At 44.1% G+C, this 16,777-nt stretch overlaps 1 protein-coding gene across 4 annotated transcripts in view; it reads left to right on the top strand.

The window, feature by feature from the left end:
* Window positions 1–16,777, top strand: part of CEMIP (cell migration inducing hyaluronidase 1) — a 70,983-nt gene that overhangs the window by 36,930 nt on the left and 17,276 nt on the right. For all 4 annotated transcript variants that reach the window (XM_075006362.1, XM_075006361.1, XM_075006365.1 and 1 more), the window contains exons 13-20: window positions 2,250–2,455; window positions 4,160–4,229; window positions 5,086–5,214; window positions 6,561–6,646; window positions 10,312–10,443; window positions 12,721–12,756; window positions 12,865–13,020; window positions 15,236–15,416. In XM_075006362.1, coding sequence (XP_074862463.1) covers window positions 2,250–2,455; window positions 4,160–4,229; window positions 5,086–5,214; window positions 6,561–6,646; window positions 10,312–10,443; window positions 12,721–12,756; window positions 12,865–13,020; window positions 15,236–15,416 — 996 coding nt within the window. The remainder of the gene's footprint in view (window positions 1–2,249; window positions 2,456–4,159; window positions 4,230–5,085; window positions 5,215–6,560; window positions 6,647–10,311; window positions 10,444–12,720; window positions 12,757–12,864; window positions 13,021–15,235; window positions 15,417–16,777) is intronic.

The following is a 16,777-nucleotide window of genomic DNA, read 5'->3' as shown; positions in this document are numbered from 1 at the left end:
GTAGGCATTCCTATGGGCAAGGCTGTCAGATTTCATGCTTTCCAAGAAGGGATACCTAAAATGGGACACCCTTATTTTACATTCAGCTACCAGATCTGAGAGAGTGGCTCTGACCCATGAAAACTCCTTACCTAATAAATACATATTCTGTTTTATAAGAGTGTATATTTAACCCCGAGGGCTGACAACTTCCAGAGGCCCCGGAGCAGAATGTGTTGTGGGGGTGGGGGGTGCAGCTCCTCATGCCCAGAAGGGGCAGAGTCTTAGGATGAAGGGGCAGGCTCAGGGCAGCCAGCGCTCAGCACTGCCCAGACTGTGGCTCTGGGCCCCACCCCCCATGCCTCGGAGCCATGCAGACCCTGCAGAGAGGTGATCCAGCAGTGATTTAAAAGGCCTGGGACTCCAGCTGCCACTGCCAGGAGCCCCAGGCCCCTTTGAATCACCAGGCCCTCAGGCAATTGCCCTCTTTGCCCCGCCTTGTTGGTAGGCCTGATTTAACCTTTTCAAGTTCAGTTCTGGAAAGTGGTTCTCCTTTAGCTGAAACCTCTGAAGTAAGCCAGGGAACACCTTGAAAATGCCTACATCACTTTTCAAAAGTGACATAGGCTGTTCGGAGCCCGAGTCTCATTTAAAGTCAGTGGAGCTTAGGCTGCCAGCTAGCATCTAAGTCAGCTCTAAAAATGATTCTTCGGTAGAGTTGGTTGCAAAGTTTTCAGCAAAACCTCTTCCTATTGTAAAATGTTTTTGTCTGCTCCAACCCAAACTGTTCAGTGGAAATGTTTTGGTTTCCATATGAACCTCCTTGCATCTAGGGTGGAATATCTGGCTAGAGATGGCAACCTCATTGTAGCCAGTAGCCCAAAGGCTAGTGTGTTCCAAAGGCCCCCCAATAGGAGGCAGGGGAAGGACAAAAAGAGGAAGCTGCCCCGGGTCCTGTTTTTTCAAAGGAGCCCCAAGCTCCAACAGCCACCACTGTTCTTTTAGCAGCAGTGGTATTCGGAGCTCAGGGTCCCTTTCGAAATGTGGTGACAGCGCTGTTCCAGCTGTGTGGGGCAGTGGGGGACTGGTGGCACTGAAAGCTGTCCATTCTTGGCCTTGCCCCTTCTGGGGCGCAGGGTGGGACCTCTCCCCCACCTTTCCATGGGACCTGTGGTGGCTGTACTGCTGGTACTCTCCTTGGATGTGGGAGAGCCAGGTTCCACTTCCTGCTTTGAACCCAACAAAGCAGAGGCTCAAGTCTGAGTCTCCCATTCCACTTCCCCAGTTCATTTCAGCAGCTCCTCTTTGAGCTGTTCCACTTGGTATAGACAAATGAGCATTCTCTGGGCCAGAGAGAGGAGGTATCTGTTAGAGCAGTGATTTACCATGGCCCTTCCCTATCCCAGCTGAGTGTTCTAATCACCAGGTTGCTGGTGGTTCTGGAGATTTCTTGTTCTCTTCTGCTCACAAGAATTTTTGAAAGCTTTGAAGTTTTTTTCCACATCAGAACAAAACACATTTCTGAAATCTGAACATTTTCCATGAAAGGGAAAAATTGCTTTCCACCCTGCCTTGTTTTTAGGCTCCTAAGTCTTTTAGTTGCTTCTTGAAAGCTTTACCTCAGATCTTCAATTGAGGTAAATCAGCATAGCTCTGTGAGAGAGAATAGGGCCTGCAGGGTTTTCAGTGGAGCTACCATGATTAAGACCAGCTGGTTTGTTTCAGTTTCAGTTAAAGCTCTTGTCATCAGTTGGAAAAAGGGGCAGGTCAGACTTAAAACAACTTTGTCCAGCAAACAACCGGCAGCACCTCTGATAGCTTGGAGGAGTTTTTTGTTTGTTTGTTTTTTTCATTTCGGGAGATACATTTTAGTCCATCATCCTAGCTGTTTGTGTAACTACTCACAAAGAAAAATGAGTGCCGATTTGGTGTGTCCCTCCCCTGCTGCCCCATTCATGGCTCTTTGTCCTCCCAAGATATTGATCATTGACTATAATATTATCCCTTCCTTGCAGATTGCAGCAGAATGTAATGAGCATTTAATATGAAATGGCAAATTCTAATTAAATCTAAAAGCTTACACTGTCAGTACATAAACTTGTAGGGGGTTAGGACAGTCTTTTTGCTCAATGTGTTTGTATAGCTCCTTAATACAATGGGGTCCTGATCTCTGACTGAGGCTCCACAGCAACATAATAATAGTGTGGTGTTGCTACCTCTAAGAGGCTGAAAAACTAAATCTGACCAGAGCTCTGTCTTTGTATATACAGATTAAGGATGTTGTGGGCTACAACACCCTGGGACACTGTTTCTTTACTGAGGATGGTCCAGAAGAACGCAACACATTTGATCACTGCCTTGGACTGCTCATTAAACCTAGCACTCTCCTGCCATCTGACCGAGACAGTAAAATGTGTAAGCTGATTACAGAAGGGGCCTACCCAGGGTATATCCCCAAACCCAGACAGGATTGCAAGTAAGTGGGAAATTTATTTTCCAGTCCTTCTCTATTGGATTTGACTTCTTTAATCCATGAAATGCAGGACTGGATGTATATAATTAGGCATTCTCCTTTCAGAAATGTGGGTCATATGCTCAAAAAGATAGGGTGTCTGTCTCTGCAGGATGTTTCTGTGCTATTTATACATTTACACATGCAGGGTATAATTTTGCATCATATTTTTAGTGTAAGGTCAACAAAAAGTGCTAGTTATCGTAGAGGTTATTACGTGTATTCCTTTCAAAGTGCAGACAAATGGCCCTGAATCTGCATCACCTTTTATCTCATTTACAACACTATTATGTGGGCATAAAATACTTCTGAGAGTGGGACAGACTCTGCCACCTTGTTCATGTTGAGTTGTATTTTAGTCTGCAACTAGTCCCATTGATTAGGAAATGTTGAGCAGGACCTTACCTCCTCAAGGATGTGAGGAAGGGTGGCAGAATCTGGCCTAATAGTCATATTTTGCATCCACTTGGCATATACTTACTACACAGGACGTAAACTCAAACCAAAGAGCTGAATTGAATGGAGTTCAAGACCTTGGAACTTGGTAATGGCTGATCAAAAATTGCGTAGGGATAGCATCCCTGCTATAAACTGCTATACACAGGAATAAATGAAAATTCTTAAAACTTGTTTCTATTTGAAACAAACTCTACACCTGCCCAAGCCAACTGCTGATTGCCTCCTAGAAATGTTTGGCTTTGTGACATCAGGGAGCTTCTTTTTCAGCTTCACACTTAATTTTTAAATTAAAATAGGGATGGATTCTGCTCACTTTTAGCCAGGTTGCCTCTTACCTTAGTCTGTGAGTAGTTCTATTGATTTAAGTTGGGAGCACTGGTTCAACTTCTCTTGTCTGGCAACATCCATCATCCGGCATGATTTTAGATTGCCCGGCAACCACGTATCGTGGGTGTGGCCAAGTTTCCCATGGCCCCACAAAGTTTATTTACAGCCACCAGTCCTGGCTCTGTGTTCTGTGCTGTTTAGCTCTAATTTACCCCAACTGTCTTCTAAAAGCCCAATAAGCAGTGGAAGTGTTGGTAATGTGCTAGATAATATTGACCTCCCATGGTCCAGCAAATTCCCTTGTTCTGCACTGGTCAGGTCCCAAGGGTGCTGGACGAGACAAGTTCAATGTGTATTAAGTCTAAGAACTGATGTGAGAATCTGGCCATGCACTGAGTACCCAGTTGGGGATGGTAGTGAATAAGCTTGGTGAAACACAGTAACATGCGAAAAGTGTGGATGCAAGGGGAATGCTATGAAAGCCCATAGAAACACTTTGTCGGAGCCCTGGCTCAGCCAAAGTCCAGGGAACCTGGAGCCCCAACATAGGGCTTTCCTTGTCTGTGACTCCTGCAATGACCCATTTACTTTATCATAAAATATAATTGATAGAACTGCTTCATACCAGCTTTAGGATTTCGGTAGAAATTCTTCATTTAATTTCTGAGGCCTTTTAAGATAAGGCCACTTCACTGCCTCTGTAGATGAAGGTAACAGCTGTGTTATGATGAGAGAAAAAGAAACCCCAGTTGCTACACCCTCTAGACGGGAACTGATCTGCTCTGTGATCTGACCTGCCCATGCTCTGTGCAGTGGAATGCTAACTCCTTTGTGTGTGCCTTGGGTGACACTTTCATGTTGTTCTTTGTTCCTGATCTGCAGTGCAGTCTCCACCTTCTGGATGGCCAATCCTAACAACAACCTTATAAACTGTGCAGCTGCAGGATCCGAAGTGAGTACAAAGGTTTCTTATTTGGAAAAACTGAAAACAACGGCAATAGCACTGAGGTTTTGGTTCAGTTTCTGAAAGCCATATATTAATGCAGCTAGTGCTACAAATGCAATCTTCCTCGCCTTCGCTTCTGGTCACTTGCTATAGTGGGGATTTGCAGACCTGAGCAAAATTTGTGCAAAATTTCCAAACCACAGCCTACATAAATGGAAGATCCAGCCCTTCTACTCCTACTCCAGCCCTACTCCTCCTACTCCTAAGTCAATGACAAAGCTCATCCTGCCTGCCGTGGGGACAGATTCGGTCCTAAACCAGCACGTGGGTGCTGTTTAGGTTTGTGACGTTTAAAATCCACACTAAGGCTTCTATGGAAACTTCAACTCTGCTCAGTTGTCTTTATGTTTAATTAAAAAATGTGGCCCCAGTGTTTCCAACTTCCGTTGTCTAAATATCAGCTCCCATAACAGTTTTGGACACCTAAATAAGTGGCTTGTTTTTGTTTTTGTTTTGTTTTTGCGAGGTGCTGAGCACCTGAAGCTCTCACTGATATGAGTAGGGTTTGTGGGTGCTCAGCACATCTAACAATCAGGCCAGTTTACATTTAGGTGCCTCAGGATGGTTGTTGGAGGCTAACCTGAGGTGCCTCAAAGAGTATGTCTCTAACTGTGTGTGTGTGTGTGTGTGTGTGTGTGTGTGTGTGTGTGAGAGATGCAAATAGTTACAGAGCAATACCATGTATTATTGGGTGTCCTGAAATCTGCTGGCTTTCCCCTTGCACTTTTCCTTGTAAGCCCCTGTACTAATGTAAATATTTTAAGTTCAAGTGAAGGCTCTCACTGTGTATTCCCTCTTGCAGGAAACGGGTTTTTGGTTTGTTTTTCACCATGTGCCTACAGGGCCCTCAGAGGGAATGTATGCTCCCGGCTACTCCGAGCACATTCCAATGGGAAAATTCTACAATAATCGGGCGCATTCCAACTACCGAGTGAGTCTGCCTGCAATGAAAACAGTCTTCGTGTCTAAAAACACATTTCGCTTTCTCCAGCTTTCTGAGCCTGCAAGCTATTAAGGCCTGTGATTTCTGATTCGCTACAAACAATTGCAAATTAATTTCTGCAAAACAATGAGAAGATTTTTTACAGATGATGAAGTGAGCCTTTGCCCGTGAACATTTATGCTCCAAAAAAATCTCTTGGTCTATAAAGTGCCACAGGACTTCTCATGGTTTTTGCAGATACAGACTAACACAGCTACTCCTCTGAAACTAATTTCCCAGCATTTGTGCCTTCAAACAAAGTGACTTGTTTGCTGGTATAATAGAACTATAGTTTGTTTACACATGGTTAAGTATACTGTTCTTGGACTGAAGGCTACAATTTCTCATGGGCTGAGGGGAAAGAAGTGTCTGACTTTCATGTGTTTCCACCAGGTCATCTGTCTGCTTTGGCTCTTTTAAAATGATACTTGCTAGCTGCATCTTCTTGCTGCTTGTCTGGCTATAGATCAGTGCTGCCAATGTTACCCATTCATCAAATAGCACCTGGTAGATAAAATAATATAAGAACATTCTAATCATTTCCTAAATCTCTTCATTTATTCAACTCAAACATGCTACACTGGGAAACTGGACACTGAGATCCTGCGCTGTCATCTGTTATTTAATGTCTCTAGATTGCAGCACATATTTAATTGGCTAGTGTTGCAGGCAGAACAGCTGCTGAAGAACACAAGGGGCTGCAGACAGAAGGCAGTAGATGGACATTACTCTTGTTTCTCATGCTGCAATGCAGCATTATAGGGCACAGTGGCTGTGTCTACATGAGCCCCCTTCTTTGAAGAGTGCATGGTAATCAGCCTGATTGGAGAATACTAATGAAGTGCTGCGATGAATATGCAGCACTTCGATAGGCTAATTCTCTCCATGGCAACTTTGCACTTACCCAGTCTGTGCCCCACGCACATCATCACTGCCACACATACACTGCAGCATGCACTTAGTCTGTGTCTCATGCACGGTGTTTCTCTTTCACACTCATGCTCTTTGTTTCTCTCTGTAACCTCCAGCCCCACCCCCTAAGCTGGCCCACAAACAGTACCAAAATTTGTGGAATGGCCCCCTGCAAAAAAAAAAAAAAAAAAAAAAAAATTCATTGCCCACCCCTGGTATAGGTGGTGTAGCGGGCCGTATCCTGTACTGGTGTAAATCAGGGAATTGCATTTGATTTCAAACAAGACTGGTGTCTTATACCAGCTGAAGATTTGGCCCAGAACCTTAAAACAGAATAATTTTGAAGTGTATAACTACATCACAAAATTCCTTTTCCTTCTCAGGCTGGCATGATCATTGATAACGGAGTCAAAACCACACCCGCATCTGATAAAGACAAAAGACCTTTCCTGACACTGATTTCTGGGAGGTAAGGCATTGTCCATGGTTTGATCTGGAAAGTTGTTGCATTTGGCACAGATTGAGGGCTGGATCCTGCTCCGCCTGAAGTCTGTGGGAATATCTGCACTGTTGTCGGTAGGTGTTGCGTCCAGTTCTTAATGAGCAAAGGCTGTAGTTGGCCTTGTGCATGTTTTCTTCCTCCACCATGTGGGGACTTGCAGCGTGTGGTTCTCAGACCCTTGCTGATCACTTCTGGGTTTAGATGAAGCAGAAGTTATATGTAATTTGGGGTGTCCTGCAGTTTTCTGTACATATCTATGAAAGAAGAAAGTGATACTTATGCAGTTTTAAGGTATTGAACTCCTTTAATAGATTGAAGTCAAAATCCTCACATGGATTTTAAATTTAATTTCAATGTTGAGCATTTTCCAACACTGGTCATTCACTAATAGTAATATTCATGAAGCAATTCCACCATCTCCAACCTGTGTGTTTGAGTAACAGCACACCTTTAATAAAAACATTTTAAAATACAAGAAAAGACCATTATGGACACAGACGTAATTGGAATACTGTGTCCAGTTGTGGGCACTTCATTTTGAGAAACTGAAGAAGGTGCAGAGAAGAGCAAGCAAAATGATTAAAGAGCTAGAAAACATTATCTGTGGAGAGAAGGTTGAAAGACTTTGGTTTCTTTATCTTGGAGAAGAGAAGACTGAGAGGGAACATTAACTTTCAAGTACTGAAAAGGTTGTTACAAGAAGTAGGGAGAAAAATTATTGTCCTTAATCTCTGAGAGGAGCAACATGGCAAAGCAATGGGCTTAAATTGCAGCAAGGGAGAGAAAATTGTTTCATAGTTTTCCTTCCTAATGGATAAGTTACCTCCAGCAGAGCCCAGCCATGCTCCCCCAAGACCCTGATATGAGAACAGACGCTTATTGAGGAATCCTCGCTTACAAGGAGCAAGATGTGTATTTTTTCACTCCTTCCTTGAGAAGGATGGTGTGTGGCCTCCCTGTACCACTGCAGCCAGACACTTTCCATGAATCTCAAAGGTGCATTTGGTACTTGCCACACAGCCTCGTACAGACACAGTAGTTGAGTTTACAAGACAATTGGTGAGGAGTGTAGGATGATGGTTTTAAAACCCCAGGCAACACCTCAGTATTCAACAGAGGATGTTCTGCACTAGAAAGTTATATCAACTGTATTATGTTGCTCAGGACTGTGGAAAAAATCACACCCTTTAGCCGTGTCTACACGTGCACGCTACTTCGAAGTAGCGGCACTAACTTCGAAATAGCGCCCGTCACGGCTACACGTGTTGGGCGCTATTTCGATGTTAACATCGACATTAGGCAGCGAGACGTCGAAGCCGCTAACCCCATGAGGGGATGGGAATAGCGCCCTACTTCGATGTTCAACGTCGAAGTAGGGACCGTGTAGTCGTTGCGCATCCCGCAACTTCGAAATAGCGGGGTCCGCCATGGCGGCCATCAGCTGAGGGGTTGAGAGACGCTCTCTCTCCAGCCCCTGCGGGGCTCTATGGTCACCGTGTGCAGCAGCCCTTAGCTCTGGGCTTCTGGCTGCTGCTGCTGCAGCTGGGGATCCATGCTGCATGCACAGGGTCTGCAACCAGTTGTTGGCTCTGTGTATCTTGTGTTGTTTAGTGCAACTGTGTCTGGGAGGGGCCCTTTAAGGAAGCGGCTTGCTGTTGAGTCCGCCCTGTGACCCTGTCTGCAGCTGTGCCTGGCACCCTTATTTCGATGTGTGCTACTTTGGCGTGTAGACGTTCCCTCGCAGCGCCTATTTCGATGTGGTGCTGCGCAACATCGATGTTGAACATCGACGTTGCCAGCCCTGGAGGACGTGTAGACGTTATTCATCGAAATAGGCTACTTCGATGTAGGCTTCACGTGTAGACGTAGCCTTTGAGAGTTAAGTTGAACTAAACCTCACTATAAGCAGTGCTACATCTACAGAAGTATTCTTGGTCAACCTAGCTATTGCCTCTGAGAGGTGGATTTGCAGTAGCGACAGAAGAACCCTTTCCATTGTTGCAGTAAGCATCTACAGTACAGAGTTGTTTGTTCTCTTCAATACACCAGAACATGTGCCTTGGACAGCTGGCTATGGCATGTGTGCGTGTACGCAGAGAGACACACGCAGAGTAGCTGATTCTGAAAAGTTTATCCCTTCCAGTTTGAAGGCTGGAACAAGCTCTAAAAGCTCAACAGTTAGGGTTGCTGAATGACAGCCACACTTACTGAGACAGATTCTGTACTGCATTGAACTGTTCTAAACTGAGGATAACTCCATTGACTTCATATTTGCCTCCACTTCGAGAAGTATAAATCCATGCTAACTCCCACTTCCAAGAGAGTTATTCCACACATACACTGGTGTAAAAGACAGAATCCATTCCAAGGTGAATGTTTGTTAGTGTCCAGTGAATTCACCAAGATCTGTGCTTTTACCATGAATACCAAGTGACTTCATAATGATGAAACTGCCAACATGGTGATCCTTTGCTGGAACCCCTTGATCGTTATTCTCAATTAAGGTTGATGTGATGGCTTATGAAGTGAAACAAAATGCTCCTGAGTATCTGTTAATGATTTGATAGGCTGGCCTTGCTGCACATTTCTGACCCATGAATTTTAATTGCAGTGCTGTCCATTGCTGGCACTGATGTGGATGCTAATCTGGCAGGTTTTTCTACAATTCATAGTATTTGACAGAAGACATGATAAGGATAGTTGTGCTGAGAAGCAGGAATAAATTACACCCCAACATGCAGTAGCTGTGTTTGTCCCAAGATATTAGAGAAACAAAGAGGATGAGGTAATATCTTTTATTGGACCACCTTCTGTTGGTGAGAGAGACAAGCTTTCAAATTACACAGAGATTGATCCAATAAAAGTTATTCCTTTACCCATTTACATCACCTAACCTAACATATTTCTGTCAAGACTAGCACAGATGCTATCACCCACGAGCAGGCTGACAGACAAGGCTTTACTGCAGGCTTTACTGCAATTTCCCTTCATCCCCTGCTGCCTTCCTCCATGACTCACTAGGCCCTCATATCATCATGTGTGAGACCATCGAGCTAGTAAATCTCCTTATTTGTAGCCTGGGTGACACATAGTAGCAGCAACAAAGAGGCAGCCATCACTGTGTCCTCAAAATGCTTTCACTTTTATGTAATCTTTGCTTTTCCACACAAATGTGCAGATAGCCAATGGCATTCACTGCCATAATATATCCATATGGCTAATAGCCGAGCAAGGTATTAAAAGAAAGAATGGGATGTTTATGTGGATAACAAGAATCTCCAGAGTTATTAGAGAGAGGGTTTTAAATAACCCAAAGAGTTTTAGATGGGATACAGTGCCATGCTTTGGGACACAATCTAACATTTAACTCAAGGAAGAAACTTTTCTTGGGGTAGGTTATTTCACAGCTGACTACGGGAGCATTTATCGTGCCTTCTGGTAGCTACTACTGTCCACTGTCAGAGAGACTATGTATAGGTTTAGATGGCCTGTAGTTCTTCTCCTGCCTGGCAATTCCTGTGTTCAGCAGAAACAATGCCACCAAATGCTGAACAAGTCAGTATAGCAGTAGACTCTCACTGCGGTAGACTGCCTTCCGCTGAAAACAGTTTCTGCTCTTTTTGTGTTTACAGATACAGTCCACACCAAGACGCTGACCCTTTGAAGCCTAGGGAACCTGCGATAATTGAACGCTTTATTGCATACAAGAACCAGGACCATGGAGCCTGGCTCAGGGGTGGAGACGTATGGCTGGATGACTGCCAGTGAGTTTTGCCTTATTTCAACTCTAGGAGTTCAACTCCATGGTTATGGCAAGCATAGCTGTGGTTAGACTATTTATATTGCTTTGCACCTTGCACATGGTCAAGATTAAAATAAATTTGAAACGTTAAGAAAACACAGGCATTCTTTTATACAAACAAACCCTGTTTTGTCTGAAATGAAGAATCTGCTGAATTGTTTTTTGAGTGTGACTTTGTCCAGATTTTCAAAGGGGTGGCAAAAATTGACTCAAATAAACCATTCTACATGAAAAATGAAGAGCTTAAAATAAACAAAAAATCCCATAAACCTCTGACCAGGCTCCATGGCTAAGCTTGGGTCATGGCTCAGTTTTGTGTGGTTCAGCATTGTGCTGAATAAGTCAGTACCAAGGAAACAGACACAAAATGATGCATCATGGGAAGGAGAGGGGAATCCGGGAGAAAGCATATTTATACGCCCTTTGAAAGCAGTTTCCTGTGCTGCTCAGAGCACACTCTTTGCACTTGGGAATGGGTGATCTTCCATTTCAACTTCTGATCCAGTACCTTGATAGCAACTCAATTAGCCAAGGTCCAAAAGTAAAAAGGTTGCCTATAGGGTGTATTGCTCAACACTAGTACAATTGTTTGTTGGCCTGTATGTGGTATCCAGTTGCCTGCAAAAACTGCGTTATCTTAGAACCCTTTTAACATCACCACTGCCTTTAGTGACTCTGTGAGATGAGGAAGATTGAAAGTAGGTCAGAATGGACAGAAATATAATATCAAGTGTTCTTATCTGTCCTTCCTAAAGACTGTTTTAGTCAGAAATGCTTAACATTCCTGCCTTTTCAGATTACTTGCATATTGTTTAGACATTTGTATTGGTCACAGAGATACCATCGTTTCTAAAATACTGTACAAGTTTCTCAATGTTTTGAATTTTTAGCCGCATCCTTTTGAGTGTATCTGACACTGAGGCCGCAGCCCTCAAACTCTGACTTGTTTTTATAATCATAATCACAGAGTTAATTTTCAGTTACACCTATGCATTGCATTAACAAAACAAATATTAATGTGACTTGTGTTATGGGGCTGTAGAAATGAAAAGTAGATAGCGTGTAATATGCTACCACCTAGTGACCGAATGAGATTATTTTTATTCTTTTCCTAGCTTTACATTGACTTTTGTCTTGCGGGTGACCATTTAAATTCTAGCATCAAATTGTAAGTGTGATGTTTGGCAATATGCAGTAGAGCTGGACTCAAACCAGAATATTAATCTCTGTACCTGGATTCTAAATTTCTTAACGTTTGGGGGTGTTTGAAACTGGCATTGTGGTTTGTATCATTATAAAAATAGGAAGCAGTGGTAAAATGAAGAGCCAGGTGCAAATCTGGAGCTTGAATTTCACTAAAGCTCAGTAGCATTTTTATCCAAACTTTTACTTCAGGTGTCTCTAATCTGTATCTGATCACTGATCAAACAGAAGTCAGAAACTTCTACCCCTGTTTAAGCTACAGCATGGAAAAGCTTATAGGAGTAATTAACACACATTTCCCTGTTTATGTACCTCTGTGAAGGGCAGAAGATTATTAAATAATAGAAAATAGTTTGAGAGACACAAATAACATTGAAAGTTGTCCATGGTAGTCAGAGATGGGGGTAAGGGAGAAGACGGATCTGTAGCCAATAAGTAAATCCTTCCTCCTGCCACAACAAGATATAATTCTAGTTAAGGCTGTATGAAACTACAGGTTGAACCTGTCTGATTAGCAACATCCATAATTCGGCATGATTTTAGTTAGCCAGATGACTGCTTATCGTGTGGGGGAAGGGCAAGTTTCCTGTGGTCCCATAAAGTTTGTTTTCAGCCACCAGTCCTGGTTCTCAGTGTTCTGTGCTGTTATTTAGCTTTAATTTACCCCTAAATGTCTTCTAAGAGCCCAGTAAGCAGTGGATGTGTTGGTAATGCTTCTAGACAATATTGGCTTCCATGGTCCTGGCAAATTTTCTCATGTGGCATCGATGAGGTCCCAAGAGTGCTTAGCTAGAGCGGTTCAGTGTGTCCCACCACTTTTGGTCTATATGCCTTATGAGTCATGCTATAAAACTGCTTTATTCACCAAGTGGAATGTGAACAAAATGACTAGTTTTTATTTCCCTGCACCCTCCCCCTTCAGAGAAGGGAGCTCCATTTTGTTAATTAACCCCAGTCCTCCTCGTCATGTTAAAATCCTTACTGGTATTGTCTAGCGTTGCAAAGCACAGACCTCCCTGCTCTCCTTTCGTTGCAGGTTTGCTGACAATGGCATTGGCCTGACCTTGGCAAGGTGAGTGTTATTGATTCCTAATTGGCCATTCTCCTGCTTTGTCCTATGATTCCAAAGTGGCGTTTGCCACAAGCAGCCCATTTTAACATACAGACCTGTCTCTCCTAGTGGAGGAACTTTCCCACATGATGATGGTTCAAAGCAAGAAGTAAAGAACAGCCTGTTTGTGGGTGAAAGTAAAAACGTGGGAACGGAGACTATGGACAACCACATATGGGGGCCCGGAGGCCTGGATCACAGTGGAAGAACTCTCCCCATAGGCCAGTAAGTTTTGCCCAGCACAAGTGAGCTGTTCCCAACCCTTCTGTTTGTTTGAGCTTATATTTTTTCAGCACTATTTGGTGTCACTTAAATGGAAGAAATTACACACAGAGGGTTTTGTTCCATGTCTCTTGTTCCCAAGGTCCTCAATCTGCAGCTGCTGCTGGCAGGCCTGTGTTGTCAGGCTGCCAGGACAGTATCAATACCTGCTTCGTGAACTGGGGGAGGGGGGGATGGGATGGGAGAGCTAAAGCAGAGGAAGAGTTTGCTAACAGGGCAATCTCTTCAGCTTCTTGTACAATGCTGCAGTCTCCACCAATGTTCCCTCAATTCTTCTCCAGCCAGAGGCAGAATAAATTTTCTGTGCACCCAGGTATGTGTGGCTGTGTACCACCAATAGAAACACGTGCTACCCGCTGTGGATGGCTGTGGGGGCTCTTTCAATTGGCGGGGCAGCGCCTAAATCTCTCTCTCCTGGACAGCTGCCCAAGTGCTTCCCCTACAGGCACCCGCTTCAGCTACCAGTCACCAAGAAGATCTCTGAGAACCCTTGTCCGGGCTCGGGACCAAGCAGAGCTGATGCTGGGTTCACATGATCTTTGTGCCCTTGTTAAAGTGTTTTACAAGCTGCTGCTCAATTTCATGGGTGACCTCATCCATCATCTTGGTGCTCCAAGTTGGTTTTGCAAATGCAAGAGTATTTTGTTGTTGTTGTTGTGGTTGTTCTAAAAATGTAGCCACCCTAATGGAAGCCTCCAGCACATAAAGAGCTTGAATGCTGTATCCTTCTGCATGCCTCTCCCCACTTCTGCTTGTCAAAGGAGGCACGATAGGCCCATCTTCTACAACCAGCAGTGAAAGGGGGATCTTTTCATACTCCTTTCCACGGTCCTTTACATAAGAACATTCTCCCATTGTCTTCAGTGGAAGTTGGGTACAAGAGCTTCCAAAGGCGGGGAGCACTCATCGCATGGGAAACTCTTGTGTGAGAAAGGATGACTCCTGTGAGCAAGGGATTATGTTCTTGTTTACTATGAGCAGCCCTTGATGTGTTGTAGCCAGGTCTCTTAAAGGGTTAAAACACCAGTCACTAAAATCAGAATGTGGGAAAGCAGGTGTCTTCTCTACTGTTCCTCTGGGGTCTAAATGATCTCTGAGTTAAGGTGCTTTGGAGTGTGCAGCAAGGCCAGCAGCCACTGCAGGCCCTGGGGTAAGGTAGGAGGGGGGCTGGCTGTGCGCCCCGGAACAGGTGGGGCCAAAGGCAGGAGGAGTGGGGCCTAGGGCAGTCAGCCCTTAACGCCACTCAGACCACCCTACATCACAGCCAGGCTGCCAGGGCACTTCAGAGGGGCCCAGGGTTCCACCAGCCCCTGCTGCCAAAGCAGCAGTGATATCAGCCACAGCTCCTGGCCTATTTGAAATGCTGGGCCCCATGTAACTGCCTTCTTTGCCCCCCTCCCCACCTTGGTGGGCCAGTGAGCATGCCGGCTATCTTGAACCCATATCCTAGGGCAGTGCAACAGTGTTGTTCTTTAAAATCCAATTTTTTATTTTATTTGTGCCAGGCTGCTTATCCTCCTGCTCCTGTGGAAACTCTCTTGGGATTTTAGCCCTGGAGTGATACAAAAAGAGGAGCGCATCTCTGACTGTTCAGGTTTTTTTTTGCAGCTGCTGCAGAACTTGTCTGTGATTGTGGCTTTCTTTTTTTTTTTTTTTCCCCCTCCTTTTCAGGTCAATGCTTTGGCATTGTCCAGTGCTCCTTCCCTTTAGGAGTATAGACTAAATAGATGATCTGCTTAGACACAAGAGACCTTGACTGAACCCATAAGAACTGAAGAGTTGCACGGGCAAAAATAAAAGCAGCACTAATACAAAGGTCTCCTGCAGACTGCAAAATAATGACAGCTACAAAGCAAGCATCATGCGGTTGCCAGTGTTCCCTGTAAACTGTGTCCTTGTGTGGCCGCTCAGGGGAAGTTCAAATGCCACCCCGCTGATTAACAGAGTGCTCCCAGCTATGTTTTTCATTTCTCCGGCTGCTGCACATTCCACATGCCTCAGCACATAGAAAAACATGTGGAGGGGAAAATATCAACACATGGATGGAAAACATTAGAGGGAACATTGGTGGCTATGTGTTATCTAAGACACATACTGATGCCTACAGTAAGGCACTGTGACCAAATCTCCCTTGTCCTATTTTTCAAATCTCTTTTAGGAATTTTCCAATTCGAGGGATTCAGTTTTATGATGGGCCAGTCAATGTCCAAAACTGCACATTTCGCAAGTTTGCTGCGTTGGATGGTCGTCACACCAGTGCCCTGGCATTCCGGCTCAACAATGCCTGGCAGAGCTGCCCCAATAACAATGTCACCAACATTCTGTTTGAAGATGTTCCTGTGAGTTATTCTTTAATATCAGCTCCTGGGCATTTTGGTTTTGACCTGAGTCTCATGGTGGAAAATTTGATTCAGGAAACTGTTGTTGTGGGAGAAAAAACAACATCAGGATTAGCATGTTACTCTTCCAAGTTTGATGATGGCTCTGTTTTTAGCAAATTAAGTGTAGATTAGGGATAAGAAATCTGGTGGTGGTTGTTGTTGTTGTGTGTTTTTTTAAAAAAAAAAAAAAAAAACTCATCTTTCTCACAAACTCGGAGCAAATCAGAACCGCACTTGTTTTCTCCAAAAGTTTGGTTCACATATATATAAACATTGTTTCTATTTTAGTGAGCCTCTGCACTACTGTAGGCCTGTTTCCTGTCCCTAGGAGTTACTCTATTGAAGTTAAGAGTTCTACTTGGAGTTAAAACCAGCCGAGGGGAAGCCCAGCTGGAGTAGGATGTGGAAGTGCCAGTATAGAAAAGCTGTTCTTAGAAAAGTTCCACCCCAGTCAGAAGCAAGAAATACCAAGGAACCACTGGGCAGAATCAAGGGGAATTTTCTTATTTACATTTGGTAATTCCATTGATATCAGTTCCACAGATGTAAATTGAGAGTAGAATGTGTCCAAAAAAGATTCTGCTCAGTTTTTAATAAGCATGTGAAGTTTTTGGGTGCTTGTTGGAACCAAACTAAGCAATTAGAACTATTCCTGGTGAGAGGCGGAGAGAGAGAGAGGTATTTTTGCATCTGCTTCTACAAATACTTGCCTTCTGGTCCTGACAGTGGTTCCTCTGCCTGATAGAATGTACCTGGCAGCTGTTGAATCCAATTAACAAGCCCTTCAAGTGCATTTACAGACAACAGTAGGTTGAATGGATTATTTTAATTGACTCATTTTCACTCAGTACCAGATTTTCTAAAAAATCATGACAAAATTTGATAAAAGATCTTTGCCACGTGTCTGGTAGGGAGAAAAAAAAATCCCCCAAAATATCTGACTCAGCCTCAGTCACATTACATCAGGCCAGTTTGTGACAGTCAATTTATTTAACTTGGATAAGAGCCACTGGTTAGAAGCCACATAAGCAGCCATGTCCCAAGGGAGGTGGCTGGTTGTTCCCAGTGTAAGTGCAACGTTATGTAGCATGCAAATTAAAAGAAGAAAGGATGCCTGAATTGGATCAGGTAAAGTAAAAACCTCCCTGAGCCTTACTCCAACCTCTCAGCCCAGGATGGAGGCCAGGAGAGTAGAATGCTGGTGATTCATCCTCCACCTCTTAACGTTCATGGTCAATGGTATAGGTTATGACTAAGCAGACATTTGCAGTTCACGGTCTAGCTCTGCTTTAGCCACAGGCACTAGCCATGCATGCCAT

This window comes from Carettochelys insculpta, chromosome 12 (genome assembly GCF_033958435.1).
Source record: "Carettochelys insculpta isolate YL-2023 chromosome 12, ASM3395843v1, whole genome shotgun sequence".
Classification (NCBI taxonomy): Eukaryota; Metazoa; Chordata; order Testudines; family Carettochelyidae; genus Carettochelys; species Carettochelys insculpta.
This window is presented reverse-complemented; position numbering and strand designations above follow the sequence as displayed.